General features: G+C 30.9%; 3 protein-coding genes, 1 long non-coding RNA gene and 2 other non-coding genes across 9 annotated transcripts; 2 read left to right on the forward strand and 4 right to left on the reverse strand.

Moving 5' to 3' along the window:
- Positions 1–796: 796 nt before the first annotated feature.
- LOC149494061 (signal recognition particle RNA) lies at positions 797–1,100 on the forward strand. The gene has a single exon (XR_016322379.1).
- Positions 1,101–4,411: 3,311 nt separating this feature from the next.
- LOC105633614 (Leucine-rich receptor-like protein kinase family protein) lies at positions 4,412–7,531 on the forward strand. The gene is made up of 2 exons (XM_012216242.4): positions 4,412–7,011; positions 7,125–7,531. Exons 1-2 carry the CDS (start codon positions 4,464–4,466, stop codon positions 7,529–7,531), a joined length of 2,955 nt encoding a protein of 984 aa, XP_012071632.1. The 5' UTR covers positions 4,412–4,463.
- A 1,308-nt stretch (positions 7,532–8,839) lies between these two features.
- Positions 8,840–9,142, reverse strand: LOC149494062 (signal recognition particle RNA). Its single transcript, XR_016322331.1, has one exon.
- A 3,256-nt stretch (positions 9,143–12,398) lies between these two features.
- LOC105633547 (uncharacterized) lies at positions 12,399–15,408 on the reverse strand. The gene is made up of 4 exons (XM_012216163.4): positions 15,029–15,408; positions 14,789–14,876; positions 12,847–14,278; positions 12,399–12,749 (listed from the first exon to the last, which is right to left on the reverse strand). Exons 3-4 carry the CDS (start codon positions 14,233–14,235, stop codon positions 12,726–12,728), a joined length of 1,413 nt encoding a protein of 470 aa, XP_012071553.1. The 5' UTR covers positions 14,236–14,278; positions 14,789–14,876; positions 15,029–15,408; the 3' UTR covers positions 12,399–12,725.
- A 1,892-nt stretch (positions 15,409–17,300) lies between these two features.
- LOC105633546 (uncharacterized) lies at positions 17,301–22,025 on the reverse strand. Of its 4 annotated transcripts, none has more exons than XM_089725342.1 (6): positions 21,787–22,025; positions 21,563–21,669; positions 21,358–21,454; positions 21,141–21,250; positions 19,865–19,939; positions 17,301–17,621 (listed from the first exon to the last, which is right to left on the reverse strand). In XM_089725342.1, the coding sequence occupies exons 1-6, from the start codon at positions 21,854–21,856 to the stop codon at positions 17,571–17,573; spliced, it is 510 nt and encodes a 169-aa protein (XP_089581468.1). In that variant the 5' UTR covers positions 21,857–22,025; the 3' UTR covers positions 17,301–17,570. The 4 variants fall into 4 exon arrangements, with proteins under 4 accessions (XP_089581468.1, XP_012071548.3, XP_012071552.3 ...); XM_012216158.4 differs by having other exon boundaries at positions 21,545–21,669; positions 21,787–22,020; XM_012216162.4 differs by lacking the exon at positions 17,301–17,621 and adding an exon at positions 18,043–18,400 and having other exon boundaries at positions 21,545–21,669; positions 21,787–22,021.
- A 1,086-nt stretch (positions 22,026–23,111) lies between these two features.
- On the reverse strand, positions 23,112–25,627 carry LOC149494063 (uncharacterized). Its single transcript, XR_016321971.1, has 2 exons — positions 25,070–25,627; positions 23,112–23,425 (listed from the first exon to the last, which is right to left on the reverse strand). It is a non-coding gene; the product is annotated as an uncharacterized LOC149494063 (long non-coding RNA).
- Between the last annotated feature and the right edge of the window lie 1,115 nt (positions 25,628–26,742).

Consider the following 26,742-nt stretch of genomic DNA (forward strand, 5'->3'; position numbering starts at 1 on the left):
TAATTAAAAAGTATTAAAATTTTAATTATAAAAATAATATATATTTCATTTTTCATTTTTAATTATAAGAAAAATATGTAAAAATGATAAACTTTAGTTTTTTCTCTAATCATAAAAATAATGAAAATATATTTGTGATAAGTAGCCTTATTGTTAGATCTCCATTATGTTTTGCCAAAGTTAAAATATATTTGTGAAAAACGATTTTTCCTTTGCCTCATAAAGATACATTATTTTTTAAAATGTAAGAGGTCAAATAAATTGGAATATTAATGTGCATTACACATTAGGGAAAATTAACTAGACTGCACGTAGTTGGCATATACCTATAATTGTTATTTCCGTCTAATAATTTGCTTTGAATAAGAAGTGAGGAAACTAATAAAAAAAAAAAAAAAAGAACAATTTGCTTTTCTTATAATTTCTAATAGGGAGTTTGAAGATTATTTGAAGATTCCACATAAAAATCCGATAAAAAAAAAAAAAGTGAGGAAAAATAATAATTATTACTATTTGTAAAATGAAATTTGTAGAAGTTCCCTTATTCCAACTTATGTCTAATGCCAAAATCCTTATAGAATGGTTTGAAATCTTGAATCCAAACATTTGTCAAAGCTCAAAATAATTCAAATTGAGTTCAAATAATTAACTTGTTTTGCTGTATTTTGCAGTAATATTATAGGAATTTTCTATTGAGTATGTGTATATAACCGAAAGGAATTCCAAGAACATCCCACATTGAAAGTAAACATCTTTTCTCTATACTCTATATTGCTTGTTCAAACATTTGCACAGCGTCGGGCTTGGTAACGTGAGCCTGTGACCCAAGTGGGGACACCAAAGACATGGAACGTTGTATCTGCCCAACTGGCCGAACTCCATGTGGCAAACTCTTGGCTCGCCCATTTCAAGCTGAGAGTAGAGCCATGTGATTTAGGCTAAAGCTTGGGTCACTTGGCGCCTAAAGTGGAGGGCAACGCGTTAGGCTGGCTTCACAGAGCAGCGACTACCTCCCGCTCCTGGCAGTGGAAGGATAACGGGTCGGTGCCCCTGGAGGTCAAATGGCTTTGATGGGCTGTGCATACTGGACCATGTCCTTTTTATTTTATTTTTTATCCATTAAAACCAATCTCCTTAAATTTGTGTACCAAAAATTTTCTTTTTTATTTTGTCTTCAAAACCCAGTTAATAATTATAATGCAATTAAAAATTATATTAATATGATTTTGTGAGATAATTAGCAATATCTGATAGGTAATGAATGTTGATTATTATATAGTAAAATTTTAGTAATGGTTGGTAGTAATTTTGATGGATCACGGGCTGAATGATAATAAAAATTTTAAGAAAAATAATAATTTGTTAAATGAAAACATAAAAGTTATTTTTGTCCAACTAGGTCTAATGGCAAAATCCAGATACATTGGTTTGAATCCATTTATTCGAGTACAACAGAAAGAAAACATCTGTGATTATGTAACTATAGAACATGGCTAGAGCCCAGATGGTTGGGCTTTAGGTGGCTAACTTCTGGCTCGGAACCATGTGACCCGAGCAAAAGCTTGGATTACTTGGCTGGTTGCACTGGCTTAACTATAAAATAAAGTTATTTAATTCAAATAAAATTAGGCTTGCAAATTCATAAAATTAGCTTATTGATTTAGCTCAGACAATTCAGTTATCGGCTTATTCTAAGTCTCTTAATCCCAATTTTTTCATGATATTATTTTGTAAATTTACACATATAACCATAAATTAAGTTCTTAGAATTTACATTAAAACCCTACAGAAATTTATAATTTAAAATTAATAATAATACAAAAAAAAAACCTCGTGAATCACATAAAGTAATTAACCAAATCCTACTCTATAAACCTGACTGGTCACTTCTGGCTTTTATGGTGTAATTTATTTGCAACTTGGTAAATGAAAAAATAAGTAATGATGATAAATAATTAAAATATAAAGCTTGATTAATTAATATAAAAAAATCATTGATCGAAACACATTCCGTGTATGTTTCTGTTCATTAGGCCTATAAGCACTGCAATTTTTTTTTTTTTTTAAATTGTAACCATTTGTTTCTAATTAATTATTTTTATTATGAAATTTCAATCCCCTTTATGATTAATGATCACATAGTTGACTTATATGGAGTTGTTTGAACAAATATAAACCGCGTTCAAATATAACGGATTATGTAATTAGTTTTTTTGTGAATGCACGGAGAAAATTGTTATTTGGGAAACCTAAAGCCCACTTTGCTGATAGATAATTTCAAGTCCTAAGCTTAATTAGTCTCTGCTATAAAAAATGTGGATTATGAAGAGGTTTGACTATTTTATTATATCACTACGATCCATTAGGTCTCCCCGATATTAAAAAAATTATATTATATCTTTTATTATTTTTTTAAAAAATACATATGTGTTTCTATACTTAAGTCCCACATTTGCGTGCAATTTTCACATACATACCATATAGTGGTGGAAAAATAATGCCATTATATATTATTATTACTCATTTAAAAGTAAGCTGATAACCCCAGCTCATTTATAAAAAATGTATATGGATTGTGATTCAGTTGGCAACGCAGACTGGACATGTGGGAAAAGCTCTCGAGTTCGATACCATTACACACACCCTTAGAGAGGGCTAGGAGCCTTAATTGTAAATAAGTCTCCAGCCGAATTAGGCGGTCCTTGGTAATAGGGTCCGGATACCGGCATTTTATAAAAAGAAAAAACCATAGTTATTTCCAAATTTTTGGGCCCATTTTCTTACAAATTAATAGTGCGCTTTTGAGTTTTATCCTTCTAAATTGCATATCTATGATTCATTAAATAAAAAAAAAAAAAACATATTCTTTTCTAAAAATTGTTATTAAAAAGAATAATGTCAAGCGGATTCCATAATTTATTTCTTCAATTTTTTATTCCTCTCATTTTTTTTTTACCAATCCAAATATTTTCTCTCTCTCTTTTAATTTTTTTTTTTTTTTACCAAAGAGGGGAAAAACTACTAGACAAGATCATAAAAAGTTGTTTTAGTATTTTCTTTAATTCCTAAATTCCTATCCTAACATATTGTACAGGTTTAGAAAAAAAAAAAAAAACATTTGAAAAATGTGATACAAAACTCTGTTCCGTTAGTTTTCATGCAACACGTAAAAACCCTCTAAAACAACCACGTAGCAACATAAATTTTCTGGGGTTAGTTAGCTACTTCCTTGCATGATGTGCTATCCTTAAACCCCCCTACCTAGTGCTCTATTACCCAATCAAGTGCATATATATACACGTCATCATTCACTTCACCACCTTTTTTTCACCATTCAGTTAGTTAATTAATTAATTAATTAATGTTTTGGGTCCACCTTCCATAGTGGACAACCCATAATCAAACCGACAAATGTACCAAAAACTTTAATATCCAATGGAGTAATTGCTAATTCACCCTCATAAGCATGCCCTATTAACCTAGATTATCTTTCCATTAACACAATTAATACGTCATCCACTAACATTATCTACCCCATTTTCAACCAAATTAATAATAATTTATCCATGAACAGGTGAAATGCTTAAGTTTAGCCAATGACTTTTGTAAAATTAAAGACTCGATCTGCAGAAAAATACTTATATAAATGAATAATCACGAGCTTTTGAACGAAATTAGTTTTATTTCTAAAAAGCAGTTTTGAATAAATTTTAGTCATTCTGTTAAATTGTTTTTTTAAAGGATCAAATATATGTATATGTATATATATGTAAGTGTTATTTATAATTTAGTCTTATTTTATAATTAAATTTTAATTAAAAAGTAATTTTTGAATATACAGGCTGATTATATAATTTTTTTAGAACATGAGGTGTAATTATTTGAATGTAGAGCGTAAAAAAATTTTGGATGTTACTTGCTATCTTAATCAACAGAAATATTCCTTTAAATTCACTGGTAGAAAAATTCTAATTTAGATAGATACATATAAATTAATTAGAAAATATTAAAAACAAAGATAAATCAGAAATAAAGAAAGAATTTAACGTGTTAGGCCTAGTGCTGACATGTACACCACCATAACCACACGGTTCTAATTGTAATAACCCTTGCTTACGTGTCATCTGCACGCGGACACATGTAAGTCAACTATTTGCCGTATTTGTCGTTAGTCAAACATCATGCGCGCCAAACGTACGTTTCACATCCTCCTTGACGGCGGTTAGGCAGACACAAACGCTAAAGAACTTGACATCTTTTTGTTTTTCTTTGAAAAGAAAGAACTTGAAATCTTTGTCTCATCAATAAGTGTATATTAATTAATTTTCTGTTTCCTTATATATATGCAATGAACATGTCAAACCTGTTCATCTTGACAAGTATGCATGCATGGTTGGTGCATTTCTTTCATTAGAAACCATTTTTCTTTAATCTTTTTCAGCTAAACAAGATCAAGAACTAAAATGGGTTCTTTTAAATTTTCCATTTTGAGTCTTCTTTTCTCGATCATTTTCTTGTTCTTGGTTTCTGTCAAAGAAAGTGTTCAAATCCCATTTGCTAAAGAAAGAGTTTCTTTACTTTCTTTCAAGTCCGGTGTCGTGTCCGATCCTCAAGGTGTTCTTGAAAGCTGGAACTCATCAAATCTTGATATATGCAAATGGTCTAGAGTCAAATGCGACAATGTGAGTAATCAAATATTTCAACTTGATCTTAGTGATCTTTCACTAAGAGGAAGAATTTCTCCATCTTTAGCTAATCTTTCTTCTTTGAAGATTCTTGATTTGTCAAAGAACTTCTTTGAGGGGAGTGTTCCGGCAGAGTTGGGGAATCTTTCTCAACTGCAACAATTAAGTTTGTCTTGGAATCTTCTTCAAGGAAAGATTCCTTACGAGTTGGGTTATCTTACCCAGTTGGTTTATCTCGATTTGGCTAGTAATAACTTTGTTGGTGAAATTCCTTCACCAATTTTCTGCAACGGGTCCTCTTCTTTAGAGTACATAGACCTTTCTAATAATTCTTTAAGTGGTGAAATACCCTTAAAGAACGGATGTGAGCTTAAGGAATTAAAATTTCTTTTACTTTGGTCAAATAAATTAGTGGGTCATGTTCCTTTAGCTCTTTCCAACTCTTCAAAGCTTAAGTGGATTGATTTGGAATCTAATATGTTAAGTGGGGAATTACCATCACAAATTGTTCAAAAAATGCCTCAATTACAATTCCTTTACTTGTCCTACAATAGTTTTGTCAGTCATAATAATAACACCAATCTTGAACCTTTTTTAACTTCTTTGGTTAATTCCTCTAATTTAACAGAACTTGAATTAGCAGGAAATAATCTTGGTGGAAGGATACCTCCTATTATTGGTAATCTTTCTGCTCTTGTACAAATTCATTTAGATGAAAACCTTCTTTTTGGTGCTATACCTCCTCAAATTTCAAATCTTGTCAACCTCACCCTTTTAAATTTGTCTAGTAACCTTTTGAATGGTACTATTCCTAGAGAAATATGTCGTTTAGGTAAGCTAGAAAGAGTTTATTTATCAAATAATTCACTTTTTGGTGAAATTCCTTCAGCTCTTGGTAACATTTCCCACTTAGGTCTTCTTGATTTATCCAAAAACGAACTTTCAGGATCAATTCCAGATAGTTTTGCTAATCTTTCACAATTGCGACGTCTTTTTCTCTACGAGAATCACCTTTCTGGAACTCTACCTCCAAGTTTAGGCAAATGTATAAATTTAGAGATTTTGGACCTTTCTCATAATCAAATTTCTGGTTCAATTCCTAATGAAGTTGCAGCCCTCCGGAGTTTGAAATTGTACTTGAATTTGTCTAGCAACCATTTACAAGGTCCATTACCGTTAGAATTAAGTAAAATGGATATGGTCCTTGCAATTGATCTTTCTTCAAATAATTTTTCAAGTACTATCCCTCCACAACTTGGAAGTTGCATTGCATTAGAGTACCTTAACCTTTCAAGCAATACGTTAGAAGGTACTCTACCTTCTTCAATAGGGCGATTGCCCTATCTTAAGCAATTAGATGTTTCTTTAAACCAATTAGGTGGAGAAATACCAGAGTCTTTACAATCATCACCAACCCTCAAGTATCTCAACTTCTCATTCAACAAGTTCGTTGGCAATGTATCTAAAAATGGGGCATTTTCTTCATTGACGATGGACTCCTTTCTTGGAAACAAAGGCATCTGTGGAACAATAAAAGGAATGAAAAAATGTCGAAAAAAATATTCTTTTCATTCCTTTATTTTGCCTGTCCTTCTTTCTTTATTTGCTACTCCTTTTTTGTGTTTGTTTTTAGTATTTAGATCAAAATTCAAAAGGAAATTAGCAATATTCAATCAAGGCAACTTAGACGATGAAGAGAAAGAATCAAAAGAGCTTAAATATCGGCGAATCTCTTATCAACAACTCATTGAAGCTACCGGAGGTTTCAGTGCTTCAGCCCTAGTAGGTTCAGGCCGGTTCGGTAATGTCTACAAGGGAGTTCTTGAGGACAATACAAGAATAGCTGTTAAAGTATTGGATTCAAAAACAGCTAAGGAAATCTCAGGAAGCTTTAAAAGAGAATGTCAAGTACTAAAAAGGGCAAGACACAGAAATTTGATAAGGATTATTACAATATGCAGCAAACCAGACTTTAAGGCACTCGTTCTTCCCTTAATGTCAAATGGGAGTCTAGAAAGGTATCTATATCCAAGCCATGGATTGAGCGCTAAGTTGAATTTGATCCAATTGGTAAGCATTTGTAGCGATGTAGCTGAAGGTATTGCCTATTTGCACCATTACTCTCCTGTTAGAGTAGTGCATTGCGACCTCAAGCCGAGCAATATTCTTCTCGATGATGACATGACAGCTCTAGTAACAGATTTCGGAATTGCAAGATTGCTTAAAGGCATTGATGAGAATAACGCAACGTCTAATGCGAATGATTCAGTGTCCTTCAGCTCTACTGATGGCTTGCTGTGCGGATCAGTTGGCTATATTGCTCCTGGTAATTTATAATTGATACATTTTTTTAAAAAATTATATATGTTTTCAATAATATTACATTTCAAAGTCTAGCTCCGCTCCTGCTAACGAATATTATACTTGTGTTGATTGCAGAATATGGAATTGGGAGGCGAGTTTCGACACAAGGAGATGTATATAGTTATGGAATTCTTTTGCTAGAAATTATAGTCGGAAAGCGTCCAACAGATGTTCTTTTCCAGGAAGGTTCTAGCTTACATGAATGGGTAAAGAGTCATTACCCTCGAAAGCTGGAGCCGATTGTGGAAGAAGCAATGGTTAGGTTTGCTCCATTAGCCATTTCTGGTTATTGTAACAAAATATGGAGTGAAGTGATTGTGGAGTTGATTGAGCTTGGTCTTATGTGTACACAATATAATCCTTCAACTAGACCAACTATGTTAGATGTTGCCAATGAAATGGGTAGGCTAAAGCAGTTTCTTTCTAACCCTCCATCTTTGCTCATTCAAGAAGCATCTCCTAATAAATTTGGTGCTTCATGACATTTTGTTAACATCTTTATCATTTTATTCATTTGTTTCATTGATTTTGATCATAGTAAAGTTAATTTCAATTTAATAAAACATTTATTTCGACAATATTTCCATCTTTAAATTACAATTTTGTCCCTATATCTCAAAAAAAAAAAAAAAAAAAAAGCAAAGAAAATCTTGAGACACGAAATAATAATTAAATACATTATTTTAGCCACAGAAGCATTCAAATATTTTATTGTTAATTAAATTTTTTAATCTCAACCGACCAAATCCAGCCCTCACAGTTTGTTAATATTTTAATAGATTTGTGCAAGATTGTGAACAATGAATCATAATTCAACTATGAACATACATTGATCCTTCAGCCTATATTTGTACTCAATTAGTCTATTTTTATCTTAAAATATCAGCATTTAATTATTTTGTGGTATAAAAAAAAAAAAGGAAAAGTCCCTTTTAGCCTACCTTTCTGATAGGGAATAGCTTAAAGAAAACTGGTAAGTGGTAGGTGATAATCACCCAATTTTCATTTCATCAATTGATGATACATAGCACTTGAATCAATATCCCTTTAAGCACTTTGTATTATAATATAATTAATTAAGGAGAAATTAGTCCAATGTTTAATTGCTGCAGTAGGTCAAATTGTCCCTGGAAAAAAAATTCAAGCATGTCTTATAATTAATTAATAAATTAATTCAGTGTTTGACATTTTGAGTCAACTCAAGAGAGACACGCCAAAGCATAGTTTAATAATAAATACATATATCTCGGCAATAAATTCAAGTTGGAATCTCATTTTCCAATATTAAAAAAAAAAAAGTCAAACTTTCTTTACAGCAGGACCTAAGTGAACAGATGATTCTTCTTCCTCCGTAAATGCTACCAACATACCAATTACAGCTACCTGTAACTCAAACCAATAGATATATTATCGTTTTGATTGATGGAAATTTTTAATTTAAGTAGCTCTAACATGCTTAATTTTAAAATTAAAAATAGTTTTTAATTGTTAATAATAAAATTTTTTTGTTTCCCTAATTGTTAATTGTAAAATATGTTATGTATATAAAAATATAATAATTCTTGTGTATATATATGATTATATGCATGAAGTTTCAATATAATATCAAGGAAGAATTGGGATGAAGAGACTTAGGATAAAATTCTATAAACTTTTCAATTATATGATAAAATTCCATCCATTGCCAGGAGAGAAAAAAAAAATCATTCATTGAGTTTTGAAGACATAATTTAAAATAAAAACACAAAGATTAAGGAGATTGATTTTTATAGGGAAAAACAATTAATAAAAAAAGGCATGGTCCAGTTAGCGCAGCCCATCAAGCCATTTGAACTCTACAGGCACCGACCCGTTATCCTTCCACTGCCAGGAGAGGGAGGTGATCGCTGCTCTGTGAAGCCAGCCTAACGCGGTACCCTCCACTTTAGGAGTCAAGCGAACCAAGCCTTCGCCCGGGTCAATTGACTCTACTCTCGGCTTGGAACGGGCGAGCCAGGAAATAGCCAAGTGGAGATCGACGAGATGGGCAGAAGCCATGTTCCATGCTTTTCGTGTCCCCACTTAGGTCACAGGCCAGCGTTACCCAGTCCGACGGTGCAACGATGTTTGCACTACGATTATAAAGTGTAAAAACACAAGACTGTTCCCGATGTGGGATATGCTAGTTTCTCGTGTTTTTGGGACTTTGGAATTCATTTCAGTTATATGCAAATATCACTACAAATTTCTTGTTATCATATGTTTAATTTATATATATATATATATATATATATATAATGTTTATACTATATATAAATGTGGGAATAGGGGGAATAATGGAATTTTCTATATCGCCTTTAATAAAATTTAGAATATCCTAAAATAACCTTAGTCGTAACCAATTCGAAAATTACATTTTATACCAACGAGTGTTTGGATGAGTGGTTAACACTTTTCTCCTTTAGGTGGGGTAGAGGGTTCGATCCTCACGAATGGAGCAAATACTTGCTGAGAGCACTTTATCTTTTCTTGGACTAACTTGGTACAAGCAGGATTTAGTTCTCTAGCCCAGTGGACTCGGTGTACTTGTGGTTAAGACAAAAAAAAAAAAAATACATTTATTATTTGATTGGATATTATTTCTAAAAATTGTTTTTTAGATAAATAAATATATATAATAAAAAAAGTATACTCTTTTTTTTTATGGTTGTAGGAAAAGTTATGAGTTTATTTGGAGAGGATATAACATTTCTTTTATATAATCTTTTTTTTCTTACTTAATTAACTTATTTATTTATTTAAATTTGCAACTTAGAACAATAGAGAAACAAAATACTTAAATAAACTCATTCACCGATCAATATTGATTCATAGCATGATTTGCTTTGTAATTTTCGTTTATTGACTTGGCTTTTTTTTTTGTCCATCAAAATTAAATTTAATTAAATTATAACATTTTCAGGGGTTTTTTTGAAATTCAAATCGGTAATTTTTTAATATAATTTATTTCTTCTTAGCAGTTGAGTTCTTAAAAGAGTTTTTTTTTTAATAAAAATTTATTATTTTTTTATTTTTTTTTCGTTATTGAATTAATTTACAACCGCTATCACTTTAATTTAGTAAGAGATTTATATCTCATTTGCGTTAAATAGATGGACTCTTGATTAAGCATTTTTTATTTTTTTGATATTTTTTCTTTAATATCCTAAATATATTTGATTTGAAAGAAAATAATGTTTATGAAATTAAAAAAAAAATAGAACTATATATTTCTGTATTGGATATTTTTTGGATTTCAAGAGTTTGTATGTATGTTCATATATTCATTTCTCTAATGCACTGGGTAAATAATTCTATCACTATAGCTAAAATAAATACCATTATTAATTTAAATCATCTTCTCATTTCTTTTCTTTTACCTACCAGTAAAAAAAATTATTATTATTTTTCATTATAACTGTATATAGATATTGATTTAGGATTGAGGGCAAAGGTTAGGAATTGAGTTATAACTTGATTTTTTTTGAGCACCTATCAGGATTTTAAGAATCTTTGTTTATAAATTAGAGACTGAAAGATAAGGTATAGAGATTGGATTGAACTTTATTTTGCGAACATTTCTTTATATAAAAATAGAATCAAGTATATAAGAAAAAACATTGCAAGTAGTTTATACGATAAAGTTTAATTGAAATTAACCAATAGTATTTATTTTAATATAAACAAAACTTATACTTTAATATTATATAGATAAAAAATTAAAAGAGTATAAAAAATGAAAATATAACGAGCATTGTCATTGTGCAATGCATGTCTTGGAAAAGGCTAGTCTCCTATATCTATACTATATATAAATGTAGGAATAAAGAAGAATAATGAGATTTTTCATATAACTTTTAATGAAATTTAAAATATTCTAAAATACCATTAATGATAACCAATTAAAAAATTACAGTTTATTAGTTGATTGGATATAATTTATAAAATTTTTTTAAGTCATTATGTACGGTCTGATTGTCTTCTCACTTATGTAAGGAGTGAGAGGTCTCGAGTTCGAGTCCTCTTAACCACAAGTGTTTTCACCTATTCGATTATTGTATAGCCCGTAGTATTATTTCGAGCCATGAGGCCTCATAATAAATAAAAAATTATTTTTAAAATAAATACATATAAATAATTAAACATTTCAAAATTTAAAGTTTTATCTTTATTAAATTTATTTTTTAATGAATATATATGATAATAAGATATTTGTAAATTTTTTATATTTTATTTATTAAATATTAATTCTTTTAGGAAATATATAAAAAAAGAAGCAAAATATATATATTTTCTTTATGTTTGTATGATATGATTAGATTTTTTTAAAAAGAAGAAAAAAAAAATATATATATATATAATATGTTATTTAGGAGAGAGATAAAAAAGAAGAAAAAAGTATATTATTTTTATGAATATTTTTGTTCTTTATATTAAGATTTGATTGGATATATTTTTTAAAAAGTAAATTTTCAAATAGAATTTACATAATTAAATCTGTGATGGTAAACAGTTGAAAATTAAAAAAAAATATATTTTATTGATATATTTATATATCTATATAATTGAAATGTTTTTTTTTATTAGGTGAGTTACTGATATGATTGTTATATAGTCTGCAGTATTATTTCAGCTTATCAAATCTCTTATTGAATAAAAAAAAATGAGTATATAACGAACATAGTCAATATGCAACGCACGTCGTACAAAATACTAGTTACTATAAAAGACAGAAAAAGATAATTATTTGAACTCAACTTGAATTATTTTGAGCTTTGACAGATGTTTGGATTCAAGATTTCAAGCCACTGTATAAGGATTATGGCATTAGATTTAGACACGTTAGAAAAAGGGAACTACTACAAATTTCTTTTCACAAATTATTATTATTATAATTTGTTTTCCTCTTTTTTTTTTTTTTTTAGGATTTTTATGTGGAATCTTCAAATAATCAATTAATTTAACTCACTATTAGAAATTATAAGAAAAGAAAATTGTTCTTTTTTTTTTCTTTTTGGATTAATTTCATTTGAGAAGCAAATTATTAGAAGGAAATAACAATTATTTGATATCTTTATGAAGCAAAGGGAAAACTATATTTCACAAATATATTTTCACTTTGGCAAGAAATAATGGAAAATCTAACAATAAGGGTACTTATCACAAATTTATTTTCTTTTTTTTATTTATTAAATAAAAAACTAAAGTTTATCATTTTTCATATATTTTCTTATAATTAATACTTATAATATTTATCAGAATCATGTATAATTTTGAATAAATAGTTATATAACAAGAATTGGAGCTACTTTGGTATTAAAACATATATCATTACCACCAAATTCAGTTTTAATTTCTAACAATCCATATTTAATGAGAACTAACAGACATATATCATAAGCTCGCTGGAAAGAATACATAAAAATAAAAAATAAAAAAAATAAAAAAAAAGACTTGTTCTATGGCTAATGTACAATATGAAATTTCTATAACAAAAAATCCATTCAAATGGAAAATCAAATCTAATCCAAAAGTATTTTCCTCTCAATTTTCATACTATTCCAACCAAAAAAAGAAAAAAAAAATCAAATCCAGCTAAGTTTGTATAATAAATTACAAGAATGTTAAACAACAGTCCTCTGCAATTATATGATTTGGTTAAATCCAGAAGTACAACATGGCCTGCAAATAGAAACACAGCTCATGTTAAAATTTCAAAATTGCATTTCATAAGAATGATATTATATATTTTTGTGTCTAAAAGAGAGAGAGGGTATACCTCTTGAAGAGGATCTAAAGATGGTTCATCAGGAAAATATGATTTCGTAGCTTTCCAGCTTTTCATTTCAGAATCTATAGAGTTAAGTCTTTCGCGAAGCTCCTTCAATATACTCAACACCTCTTCTCCTCCTCCTTCTCCACTAATTTCTTGCTTCGTATTATTTCTCGCTCTCTCGAGCCTTTCTACTCTCCAATTCAGCTGCTGATATTCAATAGGAGAATTGGCTGCAGGAAGAACAGGCGAAATACAACGAGCAAGGTTTGCTGCATTTCTTGTTTTATTTAATTTCCTGTCCTGAGAAGCAGATATTAACATTGCCTTAACCTTCTCTGCTTCAATCGTACTAGGCGATTTGAGAGCATCCTCAGCAGCTAGTTCCAGCTTCCCTAACCTGACTTCGGGTTCCAAAGTCAATTTACAATGTGTCTTTTTCCAAGATTCAAAAGCGCTACGAGTCTCCTTACTTTCTGGAACTTCAAACACATCATGGACACTGGAAGAGCAAGGAGAATCAATAATGTCTTGTCTTTCTTGTAAACTTTCTGCATTTTTAACTTGATCTGATGTAGTAACATTTACTTCTGTTATGGAATCAATATAAGCATTCACTTGCGAAAATTCTGATGGAGACCAACTCCCACCTTTCAAGAGTGTAGTTGTTGTTCTGTTTCTTCCTGAGTCTTTACTGCCAGTAGTCTCTTTTACTCTCTCATCCCATTTTCTTATATGCTCCCAATATGTACTAAGGTCTAGACTCTCTTTAGCCGCGAAACTTCCCAGTCTCTTTTCTGACTCATCAACCTCTTGAATCAATATGTCATCCATAGGACTCCATAATGATTCTAATCCAGGATGCGATGCTCTTATTCTGTCAAGAACACTTTTCTTATGATTGGGATCTTTGATAAGAGCCTGAGGCAAAGAATTGAGTCTCCATGAATTGCTATTAACAGCCTTATCACCAAATAAAAACTCACTTCTTTGACCTAGTAGATTCTCCGGAAATTTATTTTCATGAATGCTTATATCATCACATCCCATGCTTATTAGTCTATACCTGTATGCTTGAACTTGATATTCAAGAGAAGCAACTTCCATTTCTCTTTGATATATTAGATCTTCGAAGATCGCTAAAGCTTCTTCTGCATGACATATTTTTTCTTCTGCCATCCTCTTATATTGACTTGCTTCCATCTTTAGCGATGCCTTTTCGCCTTGCAAACGTATAATCATGGATAAAGCTTCACTAGCTGCAGTGGCTGAAGATTCTCTTTCCTCTTCGACTTCTACATTAAGTTTTTGCAAAAGTTTCTGTTGTGCATAAAGTGCTTCTTCTAAAGCAGTAACATCAGTTTCAAGCATAACCGATGAAGCACCTTCTGCCATGGCAGAATTCGCTTAAATCTGAAGGAACCGATAAGACTTCTTTCTGTACACAGAAAAATAGCAATTCCGTATCAGTCTTGACATCCCTATTAACATTTCTTATTATTCATTTAGTTCCTACATTATGTGTTTTCAAGAAAATAATTTAAAAATGCACAAGAAATCGAAGTATCGACCACCTATTTATATCCCTGCCAAATCTTGGGAAAATCCATGCCTAGACCAAGTCTATATGGACCATTCTCGCATGATATAGGTACCTGCCCTATGGGAAATGGTGCACCATGAACTATGTCTATGTAAGATATAGCTTTCACCTATGTTGACCCCTTCTAAGAACTCTTGGCAAGATTCAATCCCTCAAGAAATTTATAATATCAAAAGGTCCGTGTGTTTTTTAAGGTGCCAGGGGAAGGGTTTCTTGATATCCTTCTCCCTTGACAATTGCAAAGCAGGGAGTCTCATCTCATGCAATAGAATGAGAATTTCCTAACAATAACAGCAGCAACAAAAAGAAGAACCAGGACGAGAAGAAAATTGAAAGATTTAATACCTGCTAGTTTGCAAAAGCCACCGAATAGGGACAAAATCTGAAAAGAGAAGAATAGACTGAATCCTCTTCAAGAAACCCGGATTTTACACTGGAAAAACAAAGAAACAATCGGATTTGAAGTAAAATCCTTAAAGAACGATTCAGATTTGAAATTGAAGAACAAAAAATAAAAGATATTTATTACAGATTTCAGGTATAAATAAAAGAACCCATTACAAGTATCCAAAAGTTATAACTCACCATCATTTGCAGATTATCTTTCCATACAAAAGCAAAAATAAAGCAAACCATAACGGTTCTGTTTTGGCTTTTCCATTCAAGATTTGAAATAAATCTAAATAATCAAAAGATTATCTTTTCCTTTCCCTGTAAGTAAATCTGAAATTTGTAAAGGAGAGAAGATGACAGATTATAAAACCATATTTAGATAATTAAAACGGCTAATATGCTTAATTAGCTAACCAAAATTTATTATCATTGTCTGTAACTGATCTAAATGTAGTAACCTTGTTGCCAAGTTGATCTGTATAATTAAAATTTATTTTAAAAATTTCGAGATTAATACTTAATAGATAGATAATGATGATTATGCTGTGTCGTGGGTCCTCGTTTATCTTTTGCTTTCGTTTGTTCAATCATCAAGACATAAAAGCGTTATTCAAGGATCCGTCAAATTTAAAACGTTGTTAATAGCGTTTCCAACGGTTACAATTACAAGACTTGATTGTCCACGTGTCACCGTGTCACCAGTACCAGCATAAACACGTGTCCATATGATATAGCGAGCAGAATTTTTGTTTGCTTTGACGATTGAATCCACAAAAATAAACTTTATCGTTCTTTTATGATTGTTCCAAATTATGCGACACTTTCATTTTTTAAAATACAGTTAATTTACCTCTATTTAATATGTTTAATCATTCTCCATGTAATTCTTTATTAGAAATGACATTTAATATTAATATAAAAATATAATATTAAAAATTTTAGAAATAATTTATTGTTCAAATAATAATAATAATAATTACTCTTTATTAATCGGTGTGAAAATAAAAACAAGCCTTCCTTTCAGAGGAGTAATAGACAACATACCTAAGACAGTAGTTATTGTTTACTGTTTTTGGTTTTTATTTCTCAACTTAAAAAAAAAATGTCCTTTATATTTATTTATTTAAAAGGAAATATTTGTCACTTGTTTACTGTCAATCTAATGCTCGATGCAAATAACGGTATCAATTTAAGAAAAATGAATAAAATAATAATAATAATAATAATAATAATAATAATAACAATAACAAATTACAATTTTTTTTATATAGCAATTAACTGTGAATTCAAGAACAGAAAAAAAAAGAAAAAAAAAAAAAGAGAGGCAAGTATTTTCTTATGTAAATAAAAACCAATTTGTTCCATCTCTCTCCATCTAAATCGGAAAAAATGCCATTTTTCTTGTTATCGAGATAAGTATGTTTCAGTCGGGAATACAGCTAGTTATCGTGTACTAACATTTAATCCCTCATCAATAATAGAAACCAACATCTAATCGATAATAAAGAATTGGTAGTCCCTTTTCTTTTTAAGAATTTACTATATATACCAAAGGAAAAAAAAAAAAAAAATTGAGTAATGGAATATAATTATTTTATAGATTTATTAGATTATTTTGTTTGGTTGATAAAAGATACTGCATTTTTCCAAAAAGATAGTCTATCTTTCCTTTTTGATTTGTCCCAAAATATAATCCACTTTCATTTTTTTATTATAGTTAATCCTTAAATTATCTATTATACCACTATTAAATTTTAGTAACAAAATAATCTAAAATCCATGGAATTAATAAACTTTATCATGGTCAATTCTATATTTTTAAAAAAGAGAGAAATACCAATTTATGTGGAATTTTCTCAATTTCATCATTTTTATTAAATGATGAAATTTTAATCACCTAATTTCATTATAAAAATATCCTTCAAATCCATGGAGTATGTTTTCCAACTAAATACGAAGTGTAAAATTACATGGATTTATCATTCTAAACCAGTGTTGGTGCTACTAAACCCGGCTAGGACATTGACCCGACTAAAAACATAGCTGGATGGATTGTAAAACATTAATAATATATATTAATTAAATAATTATAATTAAAAATAATTATAATATAATAAAAAATTAAAATATCAAAAAGCCAGGCCAGATCATCGGATCTATACGGGCCGACCGGTTCAACCATGGGTTAGCCGGTTCAATTCGGTTCTCTTCCTTAAGTGGTGCAAAATCAAATCCGGCCGATTTTGGGGCCGGTTTTACCAGTTCTCCGGGTTGACCTGCCGGGACGAGCCAGGTTTAATAACTGTGTTAAAAACAAGCACTTAAATTTGAGAGAGGGAGAGAGAGGGAGTTGCTTGAAGCAATCAAATGGGTTGTTAGAAGGATTAGAAAATGACAAAGCAAGGACTACCAATGTATTAGCAAGCCTCTGAAACAAGATCCTGTTGGCTGCACTAAGAGAGAATTAGAGAAGATATGAATGAGATTTTAGCAGTTTGGAAGTAATGGGCACATATCCATAATGTAAAATTCACACATAACGTTACAAAGTTGTCATCACGAGCTGAGGGAAACAAAATAAAATGAAATGGGAGATGCTTTATATGTTCAAAATCAGATACCTTGTAGAAACAATTGGCACTGATTTAAAGGGAAGTAGATTGGAAAGACCACATTTCAATGGGAATAGAATTCAGACGATGCCATCTACAGTCTCGCCTAATATTACCTTGTTTTAGTCCACAGGAACCTCAACTTCCATTTTCAAATCAGAATTTCCAAGAATCTGGATGCAATATAAAAGAAGTGTATTTAAGCAAACAGTAGAACATAAAGACATGTTACATAGACAATGTCAACCAATTTAAGAAGCTAGGATTTTATAAAGTAAAGCAAATGGAGATTGCAGAAGTTGAAAGGGCATTTGAAAAAAATAATAGGAGTTCAGTCTGATGCACGTGGTGATCTGCATTGGAGAACAGGGGCGTGCAAGTGAGAGAGAGAGAGAGAGAGAGAGAGAGAGAGAGAGAGTTACAGTGTGAATTAACCGAGTCGTGAGGACAGATGAAAAAAAGGACAACTGTGTCCATATTCATCGTATTTAGACTTAAAACTTCTATTTGATAGAATGAAAAATCCAAGCACCAAATAAATAATTTATGATGTACCTAAAAATTAAATAAATAAATGGATGGCACTATGGCATCTTGACAGATGGGCAACTGAAATTTAGAGAAGCTTAGGGACTTGGTACTTATAACAGCTAAAAGTACGAATAACTGAAACTAGGAAATGCACAGAGTATACATTTTGTGATTGACAGAATTCAGAATATTTTATAGTGAGATGGAGGATTAACTGATAACCATAGACACAAACTTAGCCTCCCCAGATGTTAGTCATCTCTAAGTGAGAGTTACAGGCGCCAAAGCCAAGCATAGAACTGAAACTCTTCGGACAAGAAAACTTTTTCTCCGCACAGAAGCAAGAGTGAAACAAGACCTGGCCAAGATTTCTCCACATTAGCCTTTGCTCAGCATCAAGCCTCTTTCCTCCACTTTACTTCTGGAAATTAAGATAACCATTTTTCAAAAATAAATCTAGCATTTGCCAAAAGAAATTACTGATTTTGAACCAATGGGCAACACTAAGATTATAAACTCTACCAGCCATGTTCCTTGATGCAACCAAAATTTAGTTTCCTCATTCAGCATTTTGCTGTAAAGACCGAAAACAGTTTTCAGGATCGTGTCCCCACAATAGATGAGGTATTACACAAGCCTTAGAACCACAAGCTATACCCCCGAGTTACTGTCCCTGAAGTCTGAACACATTCAACTTATCACCACTTGGATCTTCCATGTTATCACTAAGTATTTTCAACTTATCACTAATCTTAATCCACCTTAGACAAGAAAGTATAAAATCCTACCCTTGGTATAACCATTAGAGCAATTCATGTTAGCACCGCATCAAAAACTATTTAAGCATTTTCCAATGTGGAAACCAAGAGAACAAATTCTAAGTGACTGTGATAAGGACGCAAAATTCTAAGAGGATATGGATGCACCGATCAAGGGATTGCTTATGATAAGAGATTTTTAACTCTCACCAGATAGAACCAAACGCATTTCCAATATCCTCCCTCAGACTTCCACCTAAGGCAAGAAAACAGAAGGCCACCTACTTTATGACTTGAATCAGATCCTATTAGTTGGTAAGGTCCATAAGGAACATCTATCCTATTTTATGTACTAGGACTGCTTTCCTTTTACCCTATTTCAATGCCAAGGCACCTTTAAGAAATGGACACTGCTGAAAATGACACTGATTAGATTTTATCAAGACTTTGAAGATAATTTCACACCAACATTCAAGATAATTATTGAAGACTTCGTTTTCCCAATGCAACTTAATTGTACGAAATTCACCAGGCTTCCACTGCCAAAAGTCGACAGAGGTGGTTAATATTCCATCACTAGAAGTTTTAAAAACCCAAAAGCCCAAGACAGAAGGTGGAGAAGCCCCATAAATCATATTAATCCCGTACTTATATTTAACCAATGCGAGATTTGACTTTCCAACAAACAACTGAACCATTACCCTCTTGGAAAACATGATGTTCCTCATTAAAAATATTTGATCCATCAAAAAGTACGTACAAAAACACTTTCACCACTTCTCTTTTATGAGGCTAAACTTTGTAAGATGACAAGAGGAAAAAGGATGCTGTTTCCAGGTGAGACTAATAGGGAGGCTGTCAAACTCGTAGAAGTGGTGTTAAAACGTGTAGTCATCATATGATTTTGGACTTCTTTACAGTTCCTAGAAAAAAGAATCCCAAACGGACCAAACTATGCTTAAACATAATGAATAAAATTAACCAAAGCAAAGAAATATGCAAATCAGGATGTAGAAATATATTACAATTCCATAATCAGAAAATCATGTTAATCCATTGTAATCCTAAATAATGAAAATGTTCAATGATGCAGTAACCATATACAGCAAGTAGAACCAAAATGGTACCTTTATAAAGTCTGATAAAACTAACAAAGAATCCTTTGTGTAGCCTGCTTCCTCAAGGACATGGATCAGCACTTGCTGCATTAAACATAAACATGTCCATCATAAAGCACTTCACACTCACGTCGATATTAATTGGTCAGCAATGTGTTAGATACAACTGCTACCTTTATGGTGCTAACCATTTTTGTTAAATGATTTTGACAATAATCATCAAAAGGATGATACAAAGTCAAATAAAACTTGTTGAATAGGTCCCAATTTCATATTGTAGATGAAAACAAATTGATTAGCTTCTGAAGAACATCAACATATTACTTCCCCCACCCCAAATTACACTTCTGTCAACAGTGGTGAAGCATAGATAAAGCTTATTCTATATGGTCTTTTTGGAATTATGCTTTTTTTCTTTGCAGTGTTGTGGAGTCTTTGGATGGAGAAAATGAATGTGTGTTCACAAAAACCAAATATGTCGTTTAGTTGACAAAGTAGGTTCTTGGCTTCTAAATAGGCTTGTGCTTCAAAAGCTTTCATCAGAGTCTCTTTCGAATGTTATCCAACTTGATTGGAGAGTATCAATTTCCTTAGCTTGTTTTTCATGTTCTTGTTTATAGTTGCCTATTGAATTATAAAGGATGATTCCTCATTCTCCAAGGCAAACTTTATTATTATTATTATTATTCTCAATAAATTTTCATTTCTTATCACCAAAAAGAAAAACTTTATCCTATACACCAACATCAGAGGAAACCTGAATTCTTGATAAAACCCATAACTTGCACACCAGTACTGAAATCTAATCCAAAAACATTATCAATCGTTTAGTAATTTTGAATAATCAATAACTATCCCTACACAGGAAATTTAACACAACAAAAGCATTGATATAAGAAATCGATTCACTAAGAAAATTACATTATTAGACAAATAATCTTTGAAAAACTTCTTCCCAAATGCCTTATATAGACCCTGCTAGACCTACCTTAGATGTTAAGATATTAAATCAATGATTTTTTTTTGCAGTATTTGAAATAAGAAAAGTTTTCAATCAACTGCATTTCAAATAAATTTACTTCAAAAAATAAAGCTCCCCCGCTACCCCTCCTTATATTTCATACTTTTCCCTTCTTTTCATTGGCAAAATGAATCAAGACAAGTATGCAACCTCTTTCCCCTCCTTTACACTACAACTTTTACATCAAAAGTTGATGAAAAGGAAAACAAATTTGCAGAAAACAAAAGTTAACAACAAAAATATAATGTTAAGAAAAAAACTAACCTCCCTCTGCTGTTCCGATATGAATTGTCCAGTCAAATCATGCAACACATCCAACATGTCATTGAATGTAACTTTCCAATTGCCATCAGAATCATATACCTTGAAAATAACTACACAATTTAAAAACACAGAAACACAAAACAATTCAAAGATATAGTTAATAAATAACCTTAACAAAAATTCAACGAACAATTGAGAAGAAAAAAACAGATATTACACTCAATTTTCTGCTGACAAGAAGCTCGAGGACTAAATGCAGACAAAAACGCCACAAATTCCTTAAAATTCAATCCATCTATCATCCTTAACACTCTCTACTTCCCAAAAAAAAAAAAAAAAAATCAAAAAGTGAGAAAACTGAAAAAAAAAAATCATAAGAAATATATTTAAGAGCAAAAAAGGACCTGAGAAAGGGGACTGACGGCAAACTCAGGCACTGAAAGGAACTCTTCCGCGGAGACAAATCCGCCGCCATTTCGATCCAGCTGACAGAACCTTTCGTACAATGCCACTATCTCTTGCTGCGAAACTATTAAAAAAAAAAAAAAAAAAAAAAAGGAAAAATGCAGAAAATTAGATCTAAAGAGAAAAAAATCAAACGGTTAACAAACCTCCGAATTGAAATGTGAAGTAATTGATTGGTTACAGGTGTGGTTGCAGTGTTCTTGGACTTCTTCGATGTCATATTGAGTGAGCATTGAAGATGTGTTTCCCATGGCGACGAACGCTGATACTAATTGCAGGGATGTTTTTTTTTTACAAAAAAAAGTGCGACTACTTCGAAGTTGGTATCTAACTGTTTGCTGACATTGGTGATGGCAGGTGAAGGAGGTTGTTGAGAATTAAGTCTAACGATGAAAAAAAGTTCTATGATTCATAAAAAAATGTCAAATTTGCTACTGAACTTGGTTGGGGAAAATTTACTGTTGCTCAAAAGTAAACTTTTTATAAAATTACCAATCTTGCTTTGCACCAAATGCGTTTTTACGGAAAACAAATTTTTAATATTTTTGATTAGTAAATTTTATTAATTGAAAATGTTAAATATTTAAAAAGATTAATTAAAATATTAAAAAATAGCATTTTTAAATTAAAAAACTGTTTAATTTTAAAAAAATGTCTAAAACATATTCAATGTTTTTGACTAATAAATTAAATTAGTCAAATATTTAAAATTACTATTTTATTTTAAATTTTAATAAAATTTGGCCCTATAAATATTTTGTGCAAAGTTTAGATAATAAATTCAGCAACAATTTTTAACATAATTTTAATATTTTAACTATCTCTATTATTTATAATGTTCTATAGCCAAACATTTACACTAATTTTATAATTTAAAAGAGCGGGTTCTAATAAAATAAATGAGAGATAATAATTATTAAATACTCCTATAAAAGTTAATGCATAGTATATTTTACCTTAAAAAAATATTTATTGAAACTGAGCGCATATATGTTCATTGTTTAGAATAAAAAAGACAGATATACATGTAGTTTTTAACTTGTTGAGAAGTTTATTTTTATAATTTGAATTTAACTTGAATTTAAAATAAAAAAGAAAAGCACAAAAATACTATTTTTTATAATTTATATTTTTATTAAAAGACAACATTTTAAATTTCCGTGATTGGCTTCACTAAAAATTTATTAATTTAAAATATATTTCCAATAATTATAAATAAAATTATATTTTATCAATAGATGGTTAAATAATAAAATATTATGAGAAAAGTACGGGAGAAAATAAATATCCAAATATAAATTTTTACAATTTTTATATTTCATGTTGGAACTTAAAAACTATAATTAAGAGAGAATGAGTCTTAATCACTCTGTTCATGTCACGACCCGTTTCCGCGGGCCGGACCGGTACTAGAGCCCAGGTAAGCTTAAGGCTCCCGAGGCCCGTAGTAAGCCTGAATCACTAAAATTTATTATTTCAATATAAATTTCAAACATTCAGCCCATATTATAAAAAAAAATAAACCTCAATTCTTATTTTTAAATCTCGGCCCAAATTTATCAGCTACAACATTCCACGGTTCGGACCCAATTAATAGTACATCACATTTTTAATATGGGCTCACATAATTATATCGTCTATGTTAATACACGACTAATTGTACGCAAATTCTACAACTGCGGAATCACTAACTAATAGATATACATAGATTTTTATATATCTAGATACATAGCAAAATATTTATTGGTCTAGGAAAAATTTTCTTTCTAGCTCTGCGACGAGGGAACATAGCTTAACCGAATTAAAGAGAAACTTACTTCCTGAAAAATTAAACAAGGTATGTGAGCTTTCTAAGGAGTAACTATTATTGCACAACACACACATTCACACATATGTGTAAATATATCAATCTAGTCATCCGACTAGTTATATGCTCACGCAGCCAGTTACACAAATGACATGTCACCAGCACTCACAATCATTAACATCTTCATATAATCACATCACGTGGAAATTAGTCAGTGGAGTCACCGAACCCCCGATGAGCCGTCCTCCCACATGGCTCATCCTCTCACATGTGCACCAGGGAGCCGATCCCCCATACTGGCCGACCGGTCTAATCCTCACTTGACCAGCCCTCTCATTGTTTTTCTATCCTCTCTTTTCTTTTTCATACCAACAGGAGGCAACCCGGTCGTCTCCATCAAATCTAGATCATCAAGCGCTCACAACAGGAGGCCACCCTGCGGGCTGCGATCAAATCTAGATTATCCGGTGCGCCCAATAAAGAAGCCAACCTGTGGTTAATAGTAACGGTAACAGTAGGTGCACACGGGGGCGCCGATCTCCCATTTACCCGGCTAACAGAAACAGAATCAGGATCCATATAACAGAATCAGAATATAACAGAAATTAGAATCAGGATCCGTATAACAGAAACAGTCTCACAAACCCATGGTGACCCACTTCATCCCAACTCCACACAAACAAAGCATAGCATAAACACAACACAATAAATCAAACATTGCAATCAAGTGCAGACATATTGATCAGTTGGACAACGTAATAAAATGCACAACTAGACAACCATTCTCAAGTGCAATTAAATAAATAACAAATAATAGTAAGAATAAACAAACAATAAAATAAATTATAATAATGGAAATAAATAAATAATTGAATAATTCAATGAATAATAATGAAAATAATTAAATAATTAGAGCACTCTATTTAATATTTATTAAGTTATAGAATTAATCTAAATAAACTTATTAATTATGTCATTACTTAAAACTAGTCTAAGTTCTATCGAAATTTCGGCAGCATCTCCCCTAAAAATTGGACTATCTACCTGTTAAAATGTCAACAATATATCAATAATTCCAAACCACACAGCCCATCCATCGGGCAATCAATCAATTCAATTTTTCCCATCCTCCATCCGAATAACAATATCAACATTACATTCAACCTTAACATCACCCTACATCCATAATTTATAAATTAAAATTACATACAATATAATCTACCTTCAATCTACACTTAAATTCCATAAATTTTATTATTACCAAAATTTCCTAATAAATTATTTAATACGGAATTTAGTTTTAGCTAACTATCATTTTTATTAATCAATAATTACTTCATATTAATTAATCAATAACTATTTTGAATTCATTTTAAACTAACTAAATAACTAAAATTACTAACTAAATATTTTATTTATCAATAAATTAATACTATTTAAATTAACTTAATTACTCAAGTAATTAAACTAATCAGTAGATCTAGCCAAATTAAATTAATTTAACTAATCAAAATTACTAAATTAAATTAATTACTCAAGATTACTAAAATCAATTACTAAAATGAAATTAATCAACTAAAATTATTAGAATTAAACTAACTAAAATCATTAATGAAATTAAATTAATTAACGAAAATGTAGTTAAATTAATTTATACCCCAAATATATTTTTTTTTGTTGAATTTTTGCTAGATCGGAAATTTGCTCGTGTCGGATCGAAGAGCAGTGGCTGTTGGTGGTCGGAGGCGTGCTGGAGCGGCGGCTAGGCGGTGGCGATGGCGCGACGAGCTGCGTGTGGTGGCTCTCGGTGGTCGATCACCTCTGCTGGAGCGGCTGGAGTTCCTGGGCAGTGATGCAAACGCAGGTGCAGGAAAGAAAGAAAGAAAAAGAAAGAAAAGAAAAGAAAAGAAAGAAGGAAGAAGAAGAAGAAGACAAAGAAGAAGAGAGGAGGCGCTGCTTTGATGGTGAGGAGTAGAGGTGCAGCGCTGGAGATAAAAAAAAAGAAAGGGAATTTTCTAGATGGTTTGGGTCGAACCGGTTCGATTCGGTTCGATTCGACCCAAATCTTTGATTTTCGATTGGTTTTCGGCTTTTTCAATCGGTTTTCCAATTATTCGTGTGGTTTTTGAAAAATCAATTTGATTTCTGAATCCGGTTCAATTCATTTGATTATTTTAATTAAGTTCTGTAACATTTCCTCCTTTAACCAAAATAAAATATAAAAATAAAAATAAACTATAATTAGTAAGGAGATTTGTTTTTTAGGGTAAATATATATATATTAATCGCTGGGATTTTATATTATTTCTCGAAAACTTTAACTGTTTACGATTCGAAATTTTCGACATTTTATTTGGGCTTGGGCCCAACTCGTAAAACTTTGGGCTCAAATTAGAATTGCTCGATCTTTACAACCCATACTATCAAAAATTCAGATTTTTGATTTAATAAAATTTCCTAAGTTTTGAAAATAAAAATTCGGGATATTTCAATCTCCCCCCCTTAAGACAATTCGTCCCCGAATTGAAATCTAGTAGGAGAGAGTAAGAATGGACACATAGGGAATTTCAAAGTCATAAGAAATTACTTCCAATACCAAGGACACAGGTCAAGAGTGGATAATATGAACCGAGGAAAGAAAAGGGTCAAATATTCTAATTGTATTTCTATCGCCAACTATCCTATTTAGTGCCACCTGGCTGAAGTTTACGAGAAACTTAAGCTTATTATCTAAATCTCCAATTACTATCTTCAAACAGCTACTGAAACCTTTAGAAAATCTTTCTTTGACTTAAGTCTTACAATAAAATAGGGTTTATCAAGAAAGTACATAATATATATTTCTCAAGATTATATAATTTCATTTGAAAATTTAAATTTTATTAAGCATTTCTTCATAAAAAAAAGCCAAACATATATTTTACAAAAAGCAAAACAATTGAAATTTGATTTATTTATGGTAATCAGAATTAACTCACATAATTACTAGAACTCTTCTCGATCAAAAATTGGAAAACTTATTATTTTAAGGCAAAATTTCAAGAAAAAAAAATTTCCTTTGTAACTCCCATTGTCTATAGTATCACAGGGCAACTCGAACTCACACTCTCTTAGTTCTTATCTATACAAGTTCCATTATTTTTTTTATTTTTTTTATTTTTTTTTTCCATAATATTCTTTCCTTATGTTAGTGTAGCTATTAGACAGCTCCTGAGTCACTGCACCCCTTAGCTATCTCAATCATTTAAAAATTTTGACCCCCTTTCTAGCGCTTATTCCTTATGTCACCTTAATACTAATGACTAAAATTTAATTTCATAACAATGCCTT

This window comes from Jatropha curcas, chromosome 8, assembly GCF_041381405.1.
Source record: "Jatropha curcas cultivar XTBG-Jc1 chromosome 8, XTBG_Jcur_1.0, whole genome shotgun sequence".
In the NCBI taxonomy this organism is placed as follows: domain Eukaryota; kingdom Viridiplantae; phylum Streptophyta; class Magnoliopsida; order Malpighiales; family Euphorbiaceae; genus Jatropha; species Jatropha curcas.